At 54.0% G+C, this 14,440-nt stretch overlaps 4 protein-coding genes across 4 annotated transcripts; 1 reads left to right on the forward strand and 3 right to left on the reverse strand.

Moving 5' to 3' along the window:
• Nucleotides 1-3,622: 3,622 nt before the first annotated feature.
• Nucleotides 3,623-5,426, reverse strand: KVR01_010629 (uncharacterized protein; the record flags this gene model as incomplete). Its single annotated transcript, XM_044793370.1, has 3 exons — nt 3,623-3,994; nt 4,087-4,869; nt 4,947-5,426. The coding sequence occupies 3 exons, from the start codon at nt 5,424-5,426 to the stop codon at nt 3,623-3,625; spliced, it is 1,635 nt and encodes a 544-aa protein (XP_044640788.1).
• Nucleotides 5,427-7,821: 2,395 nt separating this feature from the next.
• On the forward strand, nt 7,822-11,171 carry KVR01_010702 (uncharacterized protein). Its single transcript, XM_044792417.1, has one exon. The coding sequence runs from the start codon at nt 8,661-8,663 to the stop codon at nt 10,404-10,406; it is 1,746 nt and encodes a 581-aa protein (XP_044640861.1). The 5' UTR covers nt 7,822-8,660; the 3' UTR covers nt 10,407-11,171.
• A 16-nt stretch (nt 11,172-11,187) lies between these two features.
• KVR01_010328 (uncharacterized protein) lies at nt 11,188-11,889 on the reverse strand (the record flags this gene model as incomplete). The annotated part of the gene is made up of 1 exon (XM_044785322.1): nt 11,188-11,889. The coding sequence occupies one exon, from the start codon at nt 11,887-11,889 to the stop codon at nt 11,188-11,190; it is 702 nt and encodes a 233-aa protein (XP_044640487.1).
• Nucleotides 11,890-12,232: 343 nt separating this feature from the next.
• KVR01_010273 (uracil-DNA glycosylase) lies at nt 12,233-14,435 on the reverse strand. The gene is made up of 2 exons (XM_044783990.1): nt 13,511-14,435; nt 12,233-13,457 (listed from the first exon to the last, which is right to left on the reverse strand). The coding sequence occupies exons 1-2, from the start codon at nt 13,888-13,890 to the stop codon at nt 12,641-12,643; spliced, it is 1,197 nt and encodes a 398-aa protein (XP_044640432.1). The 5' UTR covers nt 13,891-14,435; the 3' UTR covers nt 12,233-12,640.
• Between the last annotated feature and the right edge of the window lie 5 nt (nt 14,436-14,440).

Genomic DNA, 14,440 nt, shown 5'->3' on the forward strand with positions numbered 1-14,440 from the left:
CGCCAGAATATCATGGTACATTTGCGACGCCCAGAGTTATGACATGCTCGAATGCTGCCCTCTCTGCTGCGACGTCCTCGGCTGTTGCTACCTAATAAGAAGCTCGCACAGGGCCTCAGGACCGTCTGGCCTCGTCCCGGGCAGCGAGTCCGCATCCAAGCCAGGAAGGTCCCGCGGCACCTCCAGCACTTGAGGGCTGTCATTGATCTGGCAGATTGTTTTAGCGGCCTCTGAACCGAAGATGGGATATCCCTTTCCCATGCCGATGCCGATCAAGCGTGAATGCTGGAATTGGGCCTCTTGGTGCAGGAACAAGATGCCCATCAGACCAACCACGCGGATCCCCCACCACCTCGGCGCAGGCCCATATCAAGTGGGGGTCTGCCAGCGTGCGGGAACCCGGCCCGGGGCTCCTCTACTCGGGACTTCCGGACCCAGTGAGCCTCGTCGGATTGGTTCCCGGGGCAGCTTCACCACAACGCTTCGACGACGTAGTAAGCCCGACCGCCCCGGAGCTGTCTTCGACACCGCACACCTTTCTCGATCCATGTTTGCTGAGCATCAGGATGTGCTCCAGCTGTTTCGTTGCAATTTGTAATCCGGCGGGCGCCGACGAGCTTGAGGGCGGGCAGTGCGGAGTACGGAGTACGATCTCGGGGGATGCAACCTTGTGCATCCTGTGTCTGCAGCTGCCAGTGCCTGGCCAGAACTGGCACTCATACCGTGGACATGTTTGCCCGTTCAGGTATGGTATGGGTGTTGTAGCAGGCTCGTCTGACATGTGAGCCTTCCCGTCTGAAATGGGTGTGCCATGATTGTGATAGATTACCGTGAACACAATCCCTGGCATCATCTGTGCAAATCCCAAGTATTGGGTTCGAGAATTTGGTTGACTAGTATACGATTTTGGACACCTGTTGTTTCCATCAATCACAGTTTAGCCGTACCACTGTATCTGATCCATATGGTCAGTAGTAGGGCTGTTCACGAAACAACCTTGGAAGAGCTAAACGTTGGAGGAGGCTTAAAACGAGCCGCGGCGCCACAAACCGAGGCGTTGTGTTCTAGAACCGAGACTAGATAGGAATGTCAGCATCCGCCCCAAATGAGTCGAATCACGGGTTGGCCCTCGAGCCCAGGCTGACCAACATTCACCATCTCAACTTTAGGACACAGACAGGATATTAAGTCAGCTTTCCATAACCTCCTGGCTGACTCGCTCCGAGTCGTTGGACATCTCGGGCGGATTTGATACCCCTGGACCTTCAGCCAGCGGATTCGCCCAAGTGCCGTGAATTTTCACATGTCTTGTGCATTGCAGTTGTGACTGATCTTCAAGGAAAGTCAGGCCGCCGCGCTCACTCACGGGAGTACGGCATGAGAGCCGTCGGGTAACTTGGCTGCAGTTCCATGGAGCATTTGACTGATAGGCGTATCGTGTGTATTTACCTACCCTCTGAAAAATGATGCAGAGTGTCATGCGGTGGCACGGTAGCGTCAACCCTGTTTGCGCGTGTGGGACTGGACAAGTCGGAAAGACTGTCGGCTGTTGAGGGTTTGCGGCACATACATGACCAGATTGAAGGTGGCAGGTGCCGCTTGCTACCACCCAGTGACTCTCGTATGAATTTTGGTGTATTATGCGCAATCTAACCTTCCATATAGCAAGAAGTACTAGGAAGGGTATAAGCTTGATGTCTTTGGGTCTGGATCTGGCACTTTGTAGCAAAGGGTTGGCGTTCCGCGCTCTTATGTGTAAAACACTGGCTCGAATGCGCTTGTCGGCACCAGATGGACTCTGCGCACAGCTGTGACACCTTTTTTGTCTGGTATCGCCGTAACAACCGCTCGGAAAAGAACTTTGCCTGTGCATTCCAAGACTGGCTCAGATCTTCTAGAAGACGGGTTGCGTCCCCGACCAGTGTTCCTCTTCCGTGGCGCGTGGTTCCAGCTGGGCTGCATAATTCTCTCGTGAGCGAGGGAGCCCAGCTGAAAATCTATACACAAATAGTGAAGAGATCACTTTCTAAATCCGCAAGCGAAGTCTCAGTGGCAGAAGGAGACAGGCCCGCCTCTGATAACATCGGCTTCGTACCTCGGGAGTTCCGGTCTTTCCCTATTAGCTCTCGAGATCCCGAGGGGAAATAAGCTCTTTTTGGCTCGGTAGTACCTTTTGTCCAAGCCACCTGAGTAGTCAATATGTGATCGTTATAAGGGGCACCTGCATTGCACGATATCACCCACCGTGTTTCCTTGGAGGATTTAGACCCGATCTGGACAATTACACAGGTGCGACAGTCCAGATCCTGCCAAGCATTTTCCGGGAGCGTGGTCCGACAAGCAAGTGCGTGCTGGCCAAGGGGTTGGCTTTGCATATGCACGCGGCTCCGCATGTATGTATTCGAGGAGCCTCACCCGTAAACACTGATAAAGCCCCCACTTTAACCCGACCAGGCCCGGCCCAAGAGACGCAGGCTACGCCCTAACTAGTAGTTTGTCCGTACTGTGACGCTGCCGTCAACTTTCTTGGAGGTTAGGCCAGGATTAGATACGAAGTCGTCGAGTAACAGTATTACCAAGGTCGGCGCGAGAGAGCACACGGGAGCACACGGGAGTGTACACTTTTGTCGAGGCCTGCACGCCCGCCCGGAAGATCGCGCCGAGTCTCATATCGCTTCCCTCGGTCGTATCATCTCTCGTGGTGGCTGAACGTGGTCGACGAGAAAGGCATGGGTAGCGGCAGTGCAACATTGAAATCCAGTCGGGCTGTCTTTGTCGCAAAGGTGGCCGCCGACTGGAAATTTGTTCCAATATTATCATTCCTTTTCCGGCTGGTCAGATTGCCCTACTCTTCGAATTTGTATTCGTTTGTAGGTTTTCGGCGGGCTCAAGTGCTTCCAGGAGCGACTGCCGGATTCCAAATCAGCCTTTGTCTAAGATTCGATGATGATCGAGGACAAATTACAGCTGTCAACGCGCAACTCAAAGGTGCCATGAACAGCTAGCTAGTGGAGAGGATGTTGATTGAGTGACTTGGAAAGTTCCGCCACATGCGCTCTTTTGTCTGCCCTGGCCTGCCACGTTTTAGATTGGCATGAGAAGAACTGCTCAACCTCAGGGCGTATCGATCCTTACATCAATAGGACATGATTTTGGGCTGGTTAGGAAGTGATAAACTTGAGATTCAGGTTTGACAAGTCTTGGAGGCATTGCCTGTAGATTTCTGTGCTTGTTGGTGCTTTTCTGTCATCTCCTTCAAATGTTTCTTTTCCCCAAGGTTGCCCAGATGGGTTGTGTTCCCTGAAATGTCCTGTGCTTTCCCAGTGCTCCTTCCTTACAGATTAAGCATGTCATGCCTGAGGCACGCACACCCACACAATATCTCATGTCTTTGAATCCGTAAGAGATCCATTCGTCTCCCAGATTCTTGGTGGAACCCTCAAATCGTGAAAACGAATGAACTCATATGCATGACGACACCTGCTTGTGGTTACGATGTAGCTACTTGTATCAATAGTCGAAGGAGAATGTGCTACACCATAGCTACTTCAAGCCTATCGAGAGCGCACAACAGCTGCAAACATCAACTGAGAATATCGTAACTCGCTAGATAATTCATGGCTCAGACGAGAACAGACTGCCTTCCACCGACAAAATCAAGTCTTGACGCCCCACAACGGTAGGACTCGGATTTGGTGACGTCCAAAGAGCCAGAAATAAGCTGGGCCCTCTCGGGGTAAGGGCACAAAATCCTATCATATTGTGTCCCATCTGTATCGTTGAATGAAATAGGAAGTGTCTCTGGGGCAATCCCATTCTCAACCCAATCGACCAGTGCCTGGAATGTCGCTGTCGGCTGTCCTCCCACTCCACCTGAGCAATGGCCTAGTCCCGGAACTTCAAAGTAGCGGAAGAAATCCTTGATGTTTGGAGTCCGTTCCACAGCTCTTCTGTAGTATTCTCTAGTGCCTCTTACTGGTATGATACCATCAGCCTATTGAGCATTTTGAAGTCAGTATGGTGTCTGTTAGAGTAAGGAACCTTGGAAATTGCGAGAGGGGGGGATCAGAAAATGTTGCTGCTTACCAGTCCGTGGTAAGTGATGAGTTTCCCACCAGAATCACGATACTCCGAGAGGTCGGCATCGGAAGTGCCGATGAGGGAATCATACTGTTGAGCAGAAGCCTGGAACACCCGTGCGAATTCATTCACAGACTCAATCACAGTGTAATTCCAGTCCGGGTTCTTTTGGACGAAGAATTTCAACCAGAGATCACCAAGCCCAAGGGGAACTCCAACGCATGTCCCATTTGAGCTGCAGCTCGTCGATGCGTAGCCTAGATCAGCGGCTGTGACAGCCTCGCCGCCTGAACTGGTCAGGCGGGCTTGGTAGTCGACACCGTGCCAAAGAAAATCCCCGTTAGCTTTGCGGGGTCCAGTCCAGGTAAGGTTGACTATTTGAGCAGATGCGTCACTGATAGTGACCACTTCACTGGTGGTAGTGCAGTCGATCGCTTTGTCAACCATGGAAAAGGGGTTGAAAGAGCACGCATCAAGGTCGCTAATGAGGCCATCAGTGACACCGTCCAGAGGATCACAGGCCGCGACGGCGGCCTCTGTGATCGCGTCTAGCTCGCATTTGGGGGGGAAGTGCCCCATGATCCCCATCATGACCTGCGTCCACAAGGTGGCTGGGATGAATCGGTCCCAGTAGAAAGCTGGAGCTGCCGCAGCAATGCCATCGTAAGCGTCCGGGTAGCGCTGGGCAAGCATAAAGCCCTGTCGACCGCCCTGAGAGCAGCCGCTCCAGTAGGAATAGTTTGCTGGCCGCCCGTAAAAGCTTTTGATGATATCTTTGGCAATTATAGACTAAAATTGGGCTTGACTTAGCATATATTTCCCATGACAGTTGGACACCGGACTCTCGTTTCCACACCGTGACGTACCTGATCGTTGAGCGAGACTGAGGCAAAGTTTTGAAGGGCATACAAATTCACGTTCCCGGGACTGTTAAGCGCCCACTCATCAGGTACAAGGTCCTCTCCAAGCCCAGCGTCAGTGGTCGTCGCAGCATAGCCTTGTCCAAGAGCGCCCGCCTTGGCCGAGTACGACAAGAAGAATCGGCCGGCGCCCCAGCCGCCGCCGCCGACAGCCTGCAGTCTCCCATTCCAAGTATTCATTGGGAGCCAGGTCTCAACGTTGATCGTGTCATCTTGGCCAGGGTGAGTATAAGTGACAGTGATGTTGCAGTAGTCAATTCCTTTTACAGAGATCGAGGGATTGTTGTAATAGTATTGACTCGATACTTCTGTCGAGTAGTTCTGTACGACAATGGCCGTAAGCCCAAGGATTTCGGCACCGAATACAGTAGGAAAGGAAATTGAACTGGCTGCGCATGCAGACCAGGGAATCGTCGAAGCACTCATGTCACAAGAGTAGGGTCTCGAAAGCAAAAGCGAGGAACGTGAGGAATAGAAAAGTGTTGGCGTATCGGGAGATTGAGGCACCTTGGTGAAGCATTACAAGTCGATTTATATGCAGATCTCAGCCTGCTAATAAATCTCGATACTGTTAACACTACAGTCTCAAGGAAACAAGCATCCAGGGTTCATGCGATTATCCTCGGCGTCAAAGGTGTCTGAGTGCGCCCTAGGTAACGACATACCGGTATGACTTGGCTTCACACATGCTGCTAGTAGTCAGCACCAACGCACAGCTAAAATGTGGTGTACCGGGACGTAACATGAAGGCAGATGGATGCCTATGTCTGGAAAGCCCAAGCCAGAGGTAGGTCTGTGTGGGTATGAAGAGATCGACTCATGTCTGCAGCCTAATTTCACTTGGCATGGTTACCTAGGTACAGTGACTATCTTGCAAGCCCTCGTGTGAGTCCTTCACCGAGGATTCGTCCAATTCAATATACGAGTCGTACACCCTTTCGAAGTGATACGCCCTAGTGCTGTGTATGTACGCCTTATGTGTGCATTGATCTAATACGCTTATACGCCTCGTGCGACCTATATGCTGTGGGGTTGCCCGATCCAACCGCCAAGACTGGTCCAATTCAGAGTGGTTCCATACATAACAAGGCCAGGGGTTCTTCTAGCATTTGATTTGGCCATTCGATGTCCTCTTTCTATATATGTTCCCAGCAACCTTGAAATCTCCTCAATTAGGTGTTGCCCAGGTGGCCTGCATTGCCCACGTACCATATTTGGTGTCGCCGATGCAGAAGTACTGCATAGTAGCATAGAACTATGAGTGCCTCAGGCCTATGGTCCATAAGAAGTCTCGTAAATAAACCGGACAGCATGATGAGCCTGGCCCATATCAAGCCTGTACCTATGTAGGCTGCTCTTCTCGCCGGAGTTGTTTGAATGCAGCTCGGATTGTCGAACCAGCTGAAGCTGGCACAAGGCATCGCGGCAGACTCAGAGTTGTTCGAAATTTGACTCCATATTTGCATCATCCAAGGTTGTGCAAGCGCTCAGCAATCAGCGTACCTAGGTAGCTTGCCTGCAATGTCTGCCACTGTGCTCTCTCCAAAGCATGCTCTGCACGTTTCAGAACAGAGGAGATTCCGGACCGAGACTTCAGCACAAGAGTTTCCACGCTTTCCCGGTGACGAGACGAACCCCCACGGTAGAGGCTTTCAGATGTGTCATAGAAGACTTGGAGTTCGGTCCTTGGACTTCGACCTGCGAGGACTCTGCCATAGTGGCTTCGCAAGATACCTACAAGATCGGCACTTTTGACACCGACTTGTTAGGATTCAAGAACAGCGGTGAAAGAGTGCTTATTCCACGGGATGGAGGACTACATAATCACGTCGGATCTCAGCACGATACACTATTATTAGCTGGCTGAGACCATGTCTCTTCCGCCCTCCTCGCTCGACACCTTCTACCCTACATATAAATAAAACTTCGAGGGGCCGTACGCCTTTGGGATGTATACGGATTGAGAACAAAACCATACAAGCACCGAGACGGGTGCATCTCTGAACTCCATGAGACTCCTTCCTTGCATGGACTTCCAAGGTTGAGTGATGTGCTCGATCATTGATGAATGACTGCTTGGCTACTGCCAGTGTAAGGAAGCACGCAGAGACCTGTTTCTTCAGTACTGAGCGGGCCACGCCTGCGGGGCAACTTGGAGCAAGCACCCGGTCAAATGTGTGACTATGACGGGGAATCGCAGGCTACATATGTATCGTAGGTGCCTTGCCTCACTTTTGTAGCATTTGTACAACCTAGCTCGCTTGTACTTGTATGACTTTCTATCCCCTGCCCCTTCTACTAAGTTCTAACTAAATCAAGTACAATAATAGGCTGCCGGTATTTGCAAATTTTCTTATGAGTAAAGGGAGAGCAGTGTTGGGAGTGGGAGGCATGGCATGCATGTGAAGCATGTCACCTCGAAAAGGTAATAGCAGCCGGTCGGTTTGAAATGAGCAAGTTTGCTGAGTCACGGCAGGAGTTGTTTCCTAGGAAAGGACAGGGGCCCGGGAGGGCATGTGATTGATCGCATTCATCATGCTAGCTAAGCTTCAACAAATGGACAGACTTTTCTCCAGAACTTGCTCGGGTCGAGGCGGCAATATGGCGACATTGAAAGTGGCGACGTCGGAGCTGACAAACCATAGAGCTAGACCACAAAGCGCATGGCTGTTCTAAGTTGTGCAGGCCCCAAGGGCAAAGGTCTCAGACAGACCATACATGGCGTTGGATTGACGAATGTGACCTGGCACGATCTGGACTGATGTCACCAGCGTCCCAAATGTTTTTGTTTGGACGAATTTCCACCGTGAAAATGCCCTGTAGCAAAAGCTCAATCGTACCGCACGTAATGCGCTATCAAGGTGCTCTCCGTCGCAATCTCATCTCCACTGCATTTCACATCTCACTCGGCTCCACTATCCGTTGGGCGCACACCAACAGCAGATGCAGTGCACCTGCTTGGTTAATCGCAATCTGCATTCTCAGGTCATCCCCTCCGAGTCGTCCACTTGCTTAGAAAAAGAGACGACTGCCCAACTGACCCGTCTTTATTACTCCGTCTCCGTTCTGACCGGTTATAATAAACGCTGTGACGGGTTCCGTCTGGCCTGGGTTGCTGGGTACGCGTCCACTCATTCTTTTTCTTATCATCCCTGTCGAACTCTGTCACAGTTTGGTAGAGCGATTAAGTTCGACCAGGCTAGGCACCATATCCTTCGCCCTTGTCGCTTCTACTTGCCTGCACCGGCACGCACGACCCGGCCGAATTCCACTCTCGAATTGTCCAAGGTTCAGCCAGCGAACTTAGAACCTTAGTGAAAACAGCAAACTTCGGGCGACGAGATCCAGTCGGTCGTGCCCACTGCCTCTACGTGCACATTCACTGCACCGCCCACCGACAAGTTTATCCGCATATCTTTTATCTGCGCTCGCTAGTGCCTTGTCTGTGTGCGACAACACCAGGGCCACCCACACCTTGCGAATTCGGACCCCAAACCCCCCACCATTGATCGCGACCTCTCTCACCAGACAGACAGACAACAGGACACCAAGACACCGACGTCGCGTGCCAGCGGGGTCACCAGGAGCAACCCGGGGGCACCGATTGCCCGTCTCGATAGCGTCATCGCGAGGGAAGGGAGCCCTCGGGCGACAGCCAAGATGGCGTGGTCCAAGTCAACCCGCATCAGCATCATGCTGGCCATCGACATTGTCTTCTTCCTCGTGGAGCTCATCACCGGCTTCGTCGTCCAGTCCCTCGCCCTCACTGCCGATGCCTTCCACATGCTCAACGACATCATCTCGCTCCTCGTCGGTCTGTGGGCTGTCAATCTCGCCCAAAAGGCCACCACCGACAAGTACTCCTACGGCTGGCTGCGCGCAGAGATCCTCGGCGCCTTCTTCAACGCTGTCTTCCTGATTGCCCTCTGCGTCTCCATTGTACTCGAGGCCGTCACGCGATTCTTCGAGCCCCCCGAGATTTCCAACCCCAAGCTGATCCTCATCGTTGGTTGTTTTGGTCTCGCCTCGAACCTCGTTGGTTTCGTTGTGCTAGGTGGCCACGGTCACGACCACGGAGGCGGCCACGACCACGACCACGACCACGGCGATCATGGACATGATCACAGCCACGGCGAACACGACCACGGACACGGCAGTCACGATGAGCTGAGCCAGGCCGAAGAGGGCAGGGTAGGCCAGGAAGAGGACGACGGTCCCATCTTGGACGTTCTCCCCGAGGTTGCCGTGTCGAGATTCCAGCATAAGAGCTCTCCGTCGACGGCATCGAAGCGGATATCGTTCGACGAGGCCCAACAGACACCCGAGAGAACGAGCAACAGGGCAGGCCAGGCTGGCAAGTCGCGCAGGAGGGCGAGCAGCGGCCGCAACCAAGTCACTAATATTGACGACATCAGCATCTACCCGTCCAGCTTCCGACAGGATATCATCGCGGCGACGAGGCCTCGCCCCCATGACTCAACAGACGAGTCGGAGAGCACCGACGAGGAGAGCGCTGTTGCTGAGGAGCCCGCCACCGAGACTACCCCCCTCGTTGGGAAGAAGGGTTCCTCGGGCAGCGCTAAGCACGCCGACCACCCGCCTAAGAGGCACCGGAGAGACTCGAGCCTGCACCACACGCACAACCACAACAAACCCCGCAAGCCGGGTCAGTCGAGTCATGGCCACAACCATGGCGATATGGGCATGAACGCCATGGTCCTTCACGTCCTCGGCGACGCCCTCGGGAACGTCGGTGTCATCGTGACGGCCCTCATCATCTGGCTGACCGACTGGCCCGGCAAGTACTACGCCGATCCAGCCGTGTCCCTTTTCATCACGCTCATCATCCTCAAATCCGCGTTGCCCCTCACCTTCGCCACGTCCAAGATCCTGCTGCAGGCCACGCCCGAGGGCATCGAGGTCCAGGACGTCCGGGAGGACATCGGCAGCCTCCCCGGCGTCGTGACGTGCCACCACGTGCACATCTGGCAGCTGTCCGACTCTAAGATCGTCGCCTCCATGCACATCCAGGTCGCATTTCCCATCTCGGAAGCGGGGGGCAAGGAGTACATGACCCTCGCCAAGCGGGTGAGGAAGTGCCTGCACGCCTACGGCATCCACAGCGCCACCATCCAGCCCGAGTTCTGCCTGGACGAGTCCCACGACCACGCCGAGCAGGCCGAGCAGCAGCTCCGCCAGCTGGCCGGCTCCGCCGACGGCCCCACCGGGCTGCAGAGGTGCGCCGCCGGGAACAACAGCTGTCTTCTCGAGTGTGTCGATGACTGCGTCGGCCAGGGCTGCTGCTCCGTGTCTGGCGACGACACTGCCGTCGAGAGCGCCAGCACCGGCAGCCATTCCGCCCACAGTCACGGCCACGCCGAGGGCGATGGGCATCAACATCATTAGTGGAGTGATGCACTCGCCGCCATTCGGGGCTTTCGATTTCATCTATTTGGGGTCCGACCATAATTTCTCTCTTTTGTCTACGGAGTGGGGCTGGTGAGTATGTGTGTGTGTGTGTATGTGTGGTGTTTGGGCTGTCTTCATACATGGGTGGGCATTGGACCTCGGGTTTGTTCATGGGCTTCGTCTTGGGCGCGCCTTTGCCCCAGATGCTTGCTCAGCATACTCATACGCATACATGGTCGCACAAACACACTTGCATCCTCCGAAAAGCGCATTACAGTTGCATTGGGCCTTTTGTCATTGTTTTTTTCTTCCAGCGCATCGCTTGGGGGTCAGCACTTAGTCACTGGACAAAGGCAAAGCGGCGCTGGTTTGGCGTTCCACGGGGATCGGGAGGCTATATGTCTCTGTACTATTAGAAAACTTTTTGGCCGATTAGAGTGAGGCTTGTGTGTAAAATGACAGAACCATTCGTTACGCATCCCTGATACATGGCGAAACACAAGCATATTGATAGGGAGGGTCGAAATTCTTCTTGCTTGAATGTTTTTTATTATGCTGAAGGTATCACGGACCTACTTCATTCATAACTACAGTCGCTTGCCACTCTTACCAGCAGCTTCAAACGTCTAAGATGACCAGCAACGCAACTGCGTCCCACAGTCTCCCACACACCTATTTCTACGTCACCCTACAAAACTAACCACTCCTACTCACACACGAGCAACGAAGTCCTCCCTATTGTGCCAAAAGACACAACCCACAAACGTGTCGTTACAGTCTACTCCTTACCGTCAAGAAAGTGCACCCTGAAGCACTCATTACACACCACACGCCCCGCCCCGAGCCCGATGGCGCAGTGCCGGACCCGGTGGCACGCGCTGCACAGCACGAACCGGCCCAGCTGCAGGGACTGGCGCGGCGAGCACCAGTGGCAGGCGTCCGGGAAGTCCGTCGCGAAGGGGCTGGAGAACTCGCGCGGGGGCGGTGGGACGCTGAGGGGTCTCCTGATGGCGGGCGCGCGGGCGTGGGCGTAGGCGTAGGAGTGGGCGGCGTTGCTGGTGTGGCTGTTGATCAAGGCTCGGTCTGGGGTGGGGGAGTATGGAGGAGGAGGAGTTGACGGAGACGGAGTGGGAGGGGATGGGATAGGGGCGGAGATCGTGGCAGGCGAGAGATGTGGACGGGAGAGAGTCGGGGGGAGGGGGGCTGGGCGGGGGTTTTCGAATTGGTCTACGGGGTTGTTATCGGGTGGCACTATGGGGTATGATATGGACGGTCGTGGTGGTGAGGTGATGGGATGGTTTCTCCTTGGTTCGTCGTGCTGGTTTGGATAGAGTATTTGGTAGATGCACGCAAGCATCCCGGGAGGGGGCTGTCGAGCTGAAGGCTGGTGAAAGAGGGGCTGCGGCGAGATTTGCTGAGACGTGTTGTGGTCGGATGGGCTTCTCTGCACGGGCTCGTGCTGGTCAGATTGTGTCGGCATTATCGTGTACTTTCTCAAGAGGAAATGTGGGGTGAATATGCTGAAGTCAGTCCTCTGATATTGTCTTCTGATGGCAGTTGACGCTCGAAGCAGGAAGAGAACTACAGGTCTTCGGACTAACCCGCGTGGCTTTTGTAGAGACCAAAGACTCGCAGCAGGAACGCAAGATGTGTTTGGCCGAGGACTGAGTAGCGGCAGGGCAGTTTACGATGTTCAATATGAATATCAGGAGGTGGTGACTCGCACTACCCGAGAAGACGGGCCAAGGGACTCACTATCTGTGCCAACTCAAGGCCAAACAAAGTACATGGCACTGGACGAATATAGGCACGGGATGGTGACAAGGTGCCAATCCACGCAAGACGGTATATTCATACAGTTACATAAGTCGTCAGGGTCTTGTCACCCAACGTATGCTGTCATATCTTTCAAGCATGATGCTTCCCCGGATGTGAGGGTTCCAATTTACAGTTCATCCAAAGTACCATGCGAATCATCAATTATCCGAATGCAAAATCCCCATCCCGCTGACGGCGTTGACGTTCCAATCCTTAAACGCCATACAAAAAATAACAGACTGTGGTGTGATTGTGATGTGGTTGTGATGTGGTTGTGATGTGGTTGTGGCGTCGGTCGTGATGCTGAGCGCATGTCGCGTAAGGTGAGGCTGTCCTACGAGACCCTGATCGTGGTGTTTTAGGAAGCCGATCGTCTGGGTCTACTGGAGTTTGTAGAACAGCCTCGCCGCTAGTCAGGCCGGAATTTCGATGTTCTCGTTTTCTTTGCCCAATCCACCCTTCCTGGTCTTCTCATCCGCCTCCGGGGTCTCGAGGCCAACCTCGCCCTGCTTCTTGGGCGACGGGGTCGGTGGTGGGCCCATGGCGTTGGCCTTGCTTTCGGCGTCGACGATGGCAGCGGCCGCTTCGGCCTCGGCCTCCCAATCCTCATCCACACCATCATCGAGGTCTGCCTGCTTGGCCGCCAAGGCAGCGAGTCCCTTCGTCGTGGTCGGCGTGTCGTGCTTGCCAAGACTCCAATCAATCTCGCCATCCTCTCCATATCTAGTCGATAGCCACTCATTGGCTTTCTTGAAATGGCCACAAGTGAAAAACCCCCTCGATGCACTCAGCGGGCTTGGGTGCACTGATTGGAGAACAAGGTGCCGCTTTCTGTCAACCTTTTGCACACGCTTGCCAGCTGGGTTGCCCCAGGCCATGAAAACCACGCCGGACGTCCGCCGCGCCGCTACGAGATCAATCACTTTTTGGGTGAAGCGCTCCCAGCCACGGTTGGCGTGGCTGTTTGCCTCGTGAGCACGCACCGTCAGACAGGTGTTCAGCAGAAGTACACCACGGTCAGCCCAGGTGGTAAGGAGGCCACCACGGTTTGGTGGTGGCACAAAAGAAGGGTAGTCGTTCTTGAGACAAGTGTACATGTTCTTGAGAGAAGGTGGCGCAGGGGTGGGCGGTCTGACGGAGAAAGCCAGGCCATGGGCCTGACCCACGTTGTGGTAGGGGTCTTGGCCAACGACCACGACCTTGACGTTGCTGAAGGGGGTGTGACGGGACCTTGGGAAGATGTTAGTGGTAGGTAGATGGTAGTGCGAGGATTTAAGTCATACCAGGAGTAGATGTCCTCCCGCGGGGGAAAGATCTTCTTTTTGGCCGCAGCCTCCCTGTCAAGGAAGCGTTTGAGATCCAAGAACTCCTTGGTCACGATCTCATCCTTTAAGTGGGCCAACCAGCTAGGGTGCAGGGTATCGATCTCGAGCTGCAGTAGCTGTTTCTGCTCCTCAGTCAGGGTAGCAACCCACTTAGCCTTGTCAAACTTGGCGACAGGCTCAGGCGCTGCTGCAGCAGTACGGGAGGCAGAGCCACCATTCGCACCAGCGGGCACAGCCTTGGGGGCTCCAAAGAATGAGGTGATGCTGCCATTCTGCTTTGCCTTTTTCGGGTCAGATCCAACGGCCTGGGCGACAGCCTTCCGCTTGACCGATGACATGGCAGGCCGATTGAAGGGGTGGGTTGAAGGTGGTCTTGGAGTGCGACAAGAAGGACACCAGGTTGAGATTGGAATTGAGAGGGTTGGTGAGAATTTGAGTGTGGGTTGACGACGGTGGGGTCGTGCGAGAGAACGGAGGTGAGGATGGGGACGAGGATGAGATCTAGAAAAATAACAGGAGGCAAGAAAAATACAGTCAGAAGGGACTGAGGGTATCGAGAGGGAAGTGAGACGAGTAATCTTGACGTTATGCACACAAAGTGGGCTGGCTGGCTGGCTGGGAAGTAGTCCAAGGTGGAGGGGAGAGGGAGAGAGGAGGAAAGAAAAGAGGCCCAATTGACCAGGGATTTTAAACAGAAAACCAAAGTAGAAAAGCAACGTCAGGACAGGATCGAGATCATGACATATCGGAAAATAGACGAGCAGCAAGGACGAGGCTTGCACACGCGCGAGAGGACACGGGAGACAGGATCAAGGAGAGGAAGAAGGGGGACGTTTGATGTTTCCTGCCTCAGCTTTAAGATGCACACAATGGGACTGCCGTCATTGG

Source organism: Diaporthe batatas (assembly GCF_019321695.1).
Source record: "Diaporthe batatas strain CRI 302-4 chromosome Unknown Contig00013, whole genome shotgun sequence".
Taxonomy (NCBI): Eukaryota; Fungi; Ascomycota; class Sordariomycetes; order Diaporthales; family Diaporthaceae; genus Diaporthe; species Diaporthe batatas.

Excerpts from the sequence above, each read along its gene's own strand:
- KVR01_010702 (XM_044792417.1), top strand. The coding sequence starts at position 8,661 with ATGGCGTGGTCCAAGTCAACCCGCATCAGCATCATGCTGGCCATCGAC.
- KVR01_010273 (XM_044783990.1), bottom strand. The coding sequence starts at position 13,890 with ATGTCATCGGTCAAGCGGAAGGCTGTCGCCCAGGCCGTTGGATCTGAC. Across the intron at positions 13,458-13,510 it reads CGGGAGGACATCTACTCCTG|GTCCCGTCACACCCCCTTCA; the intron begins GTATGACTTAAA and ends CATCTTCCCAAG.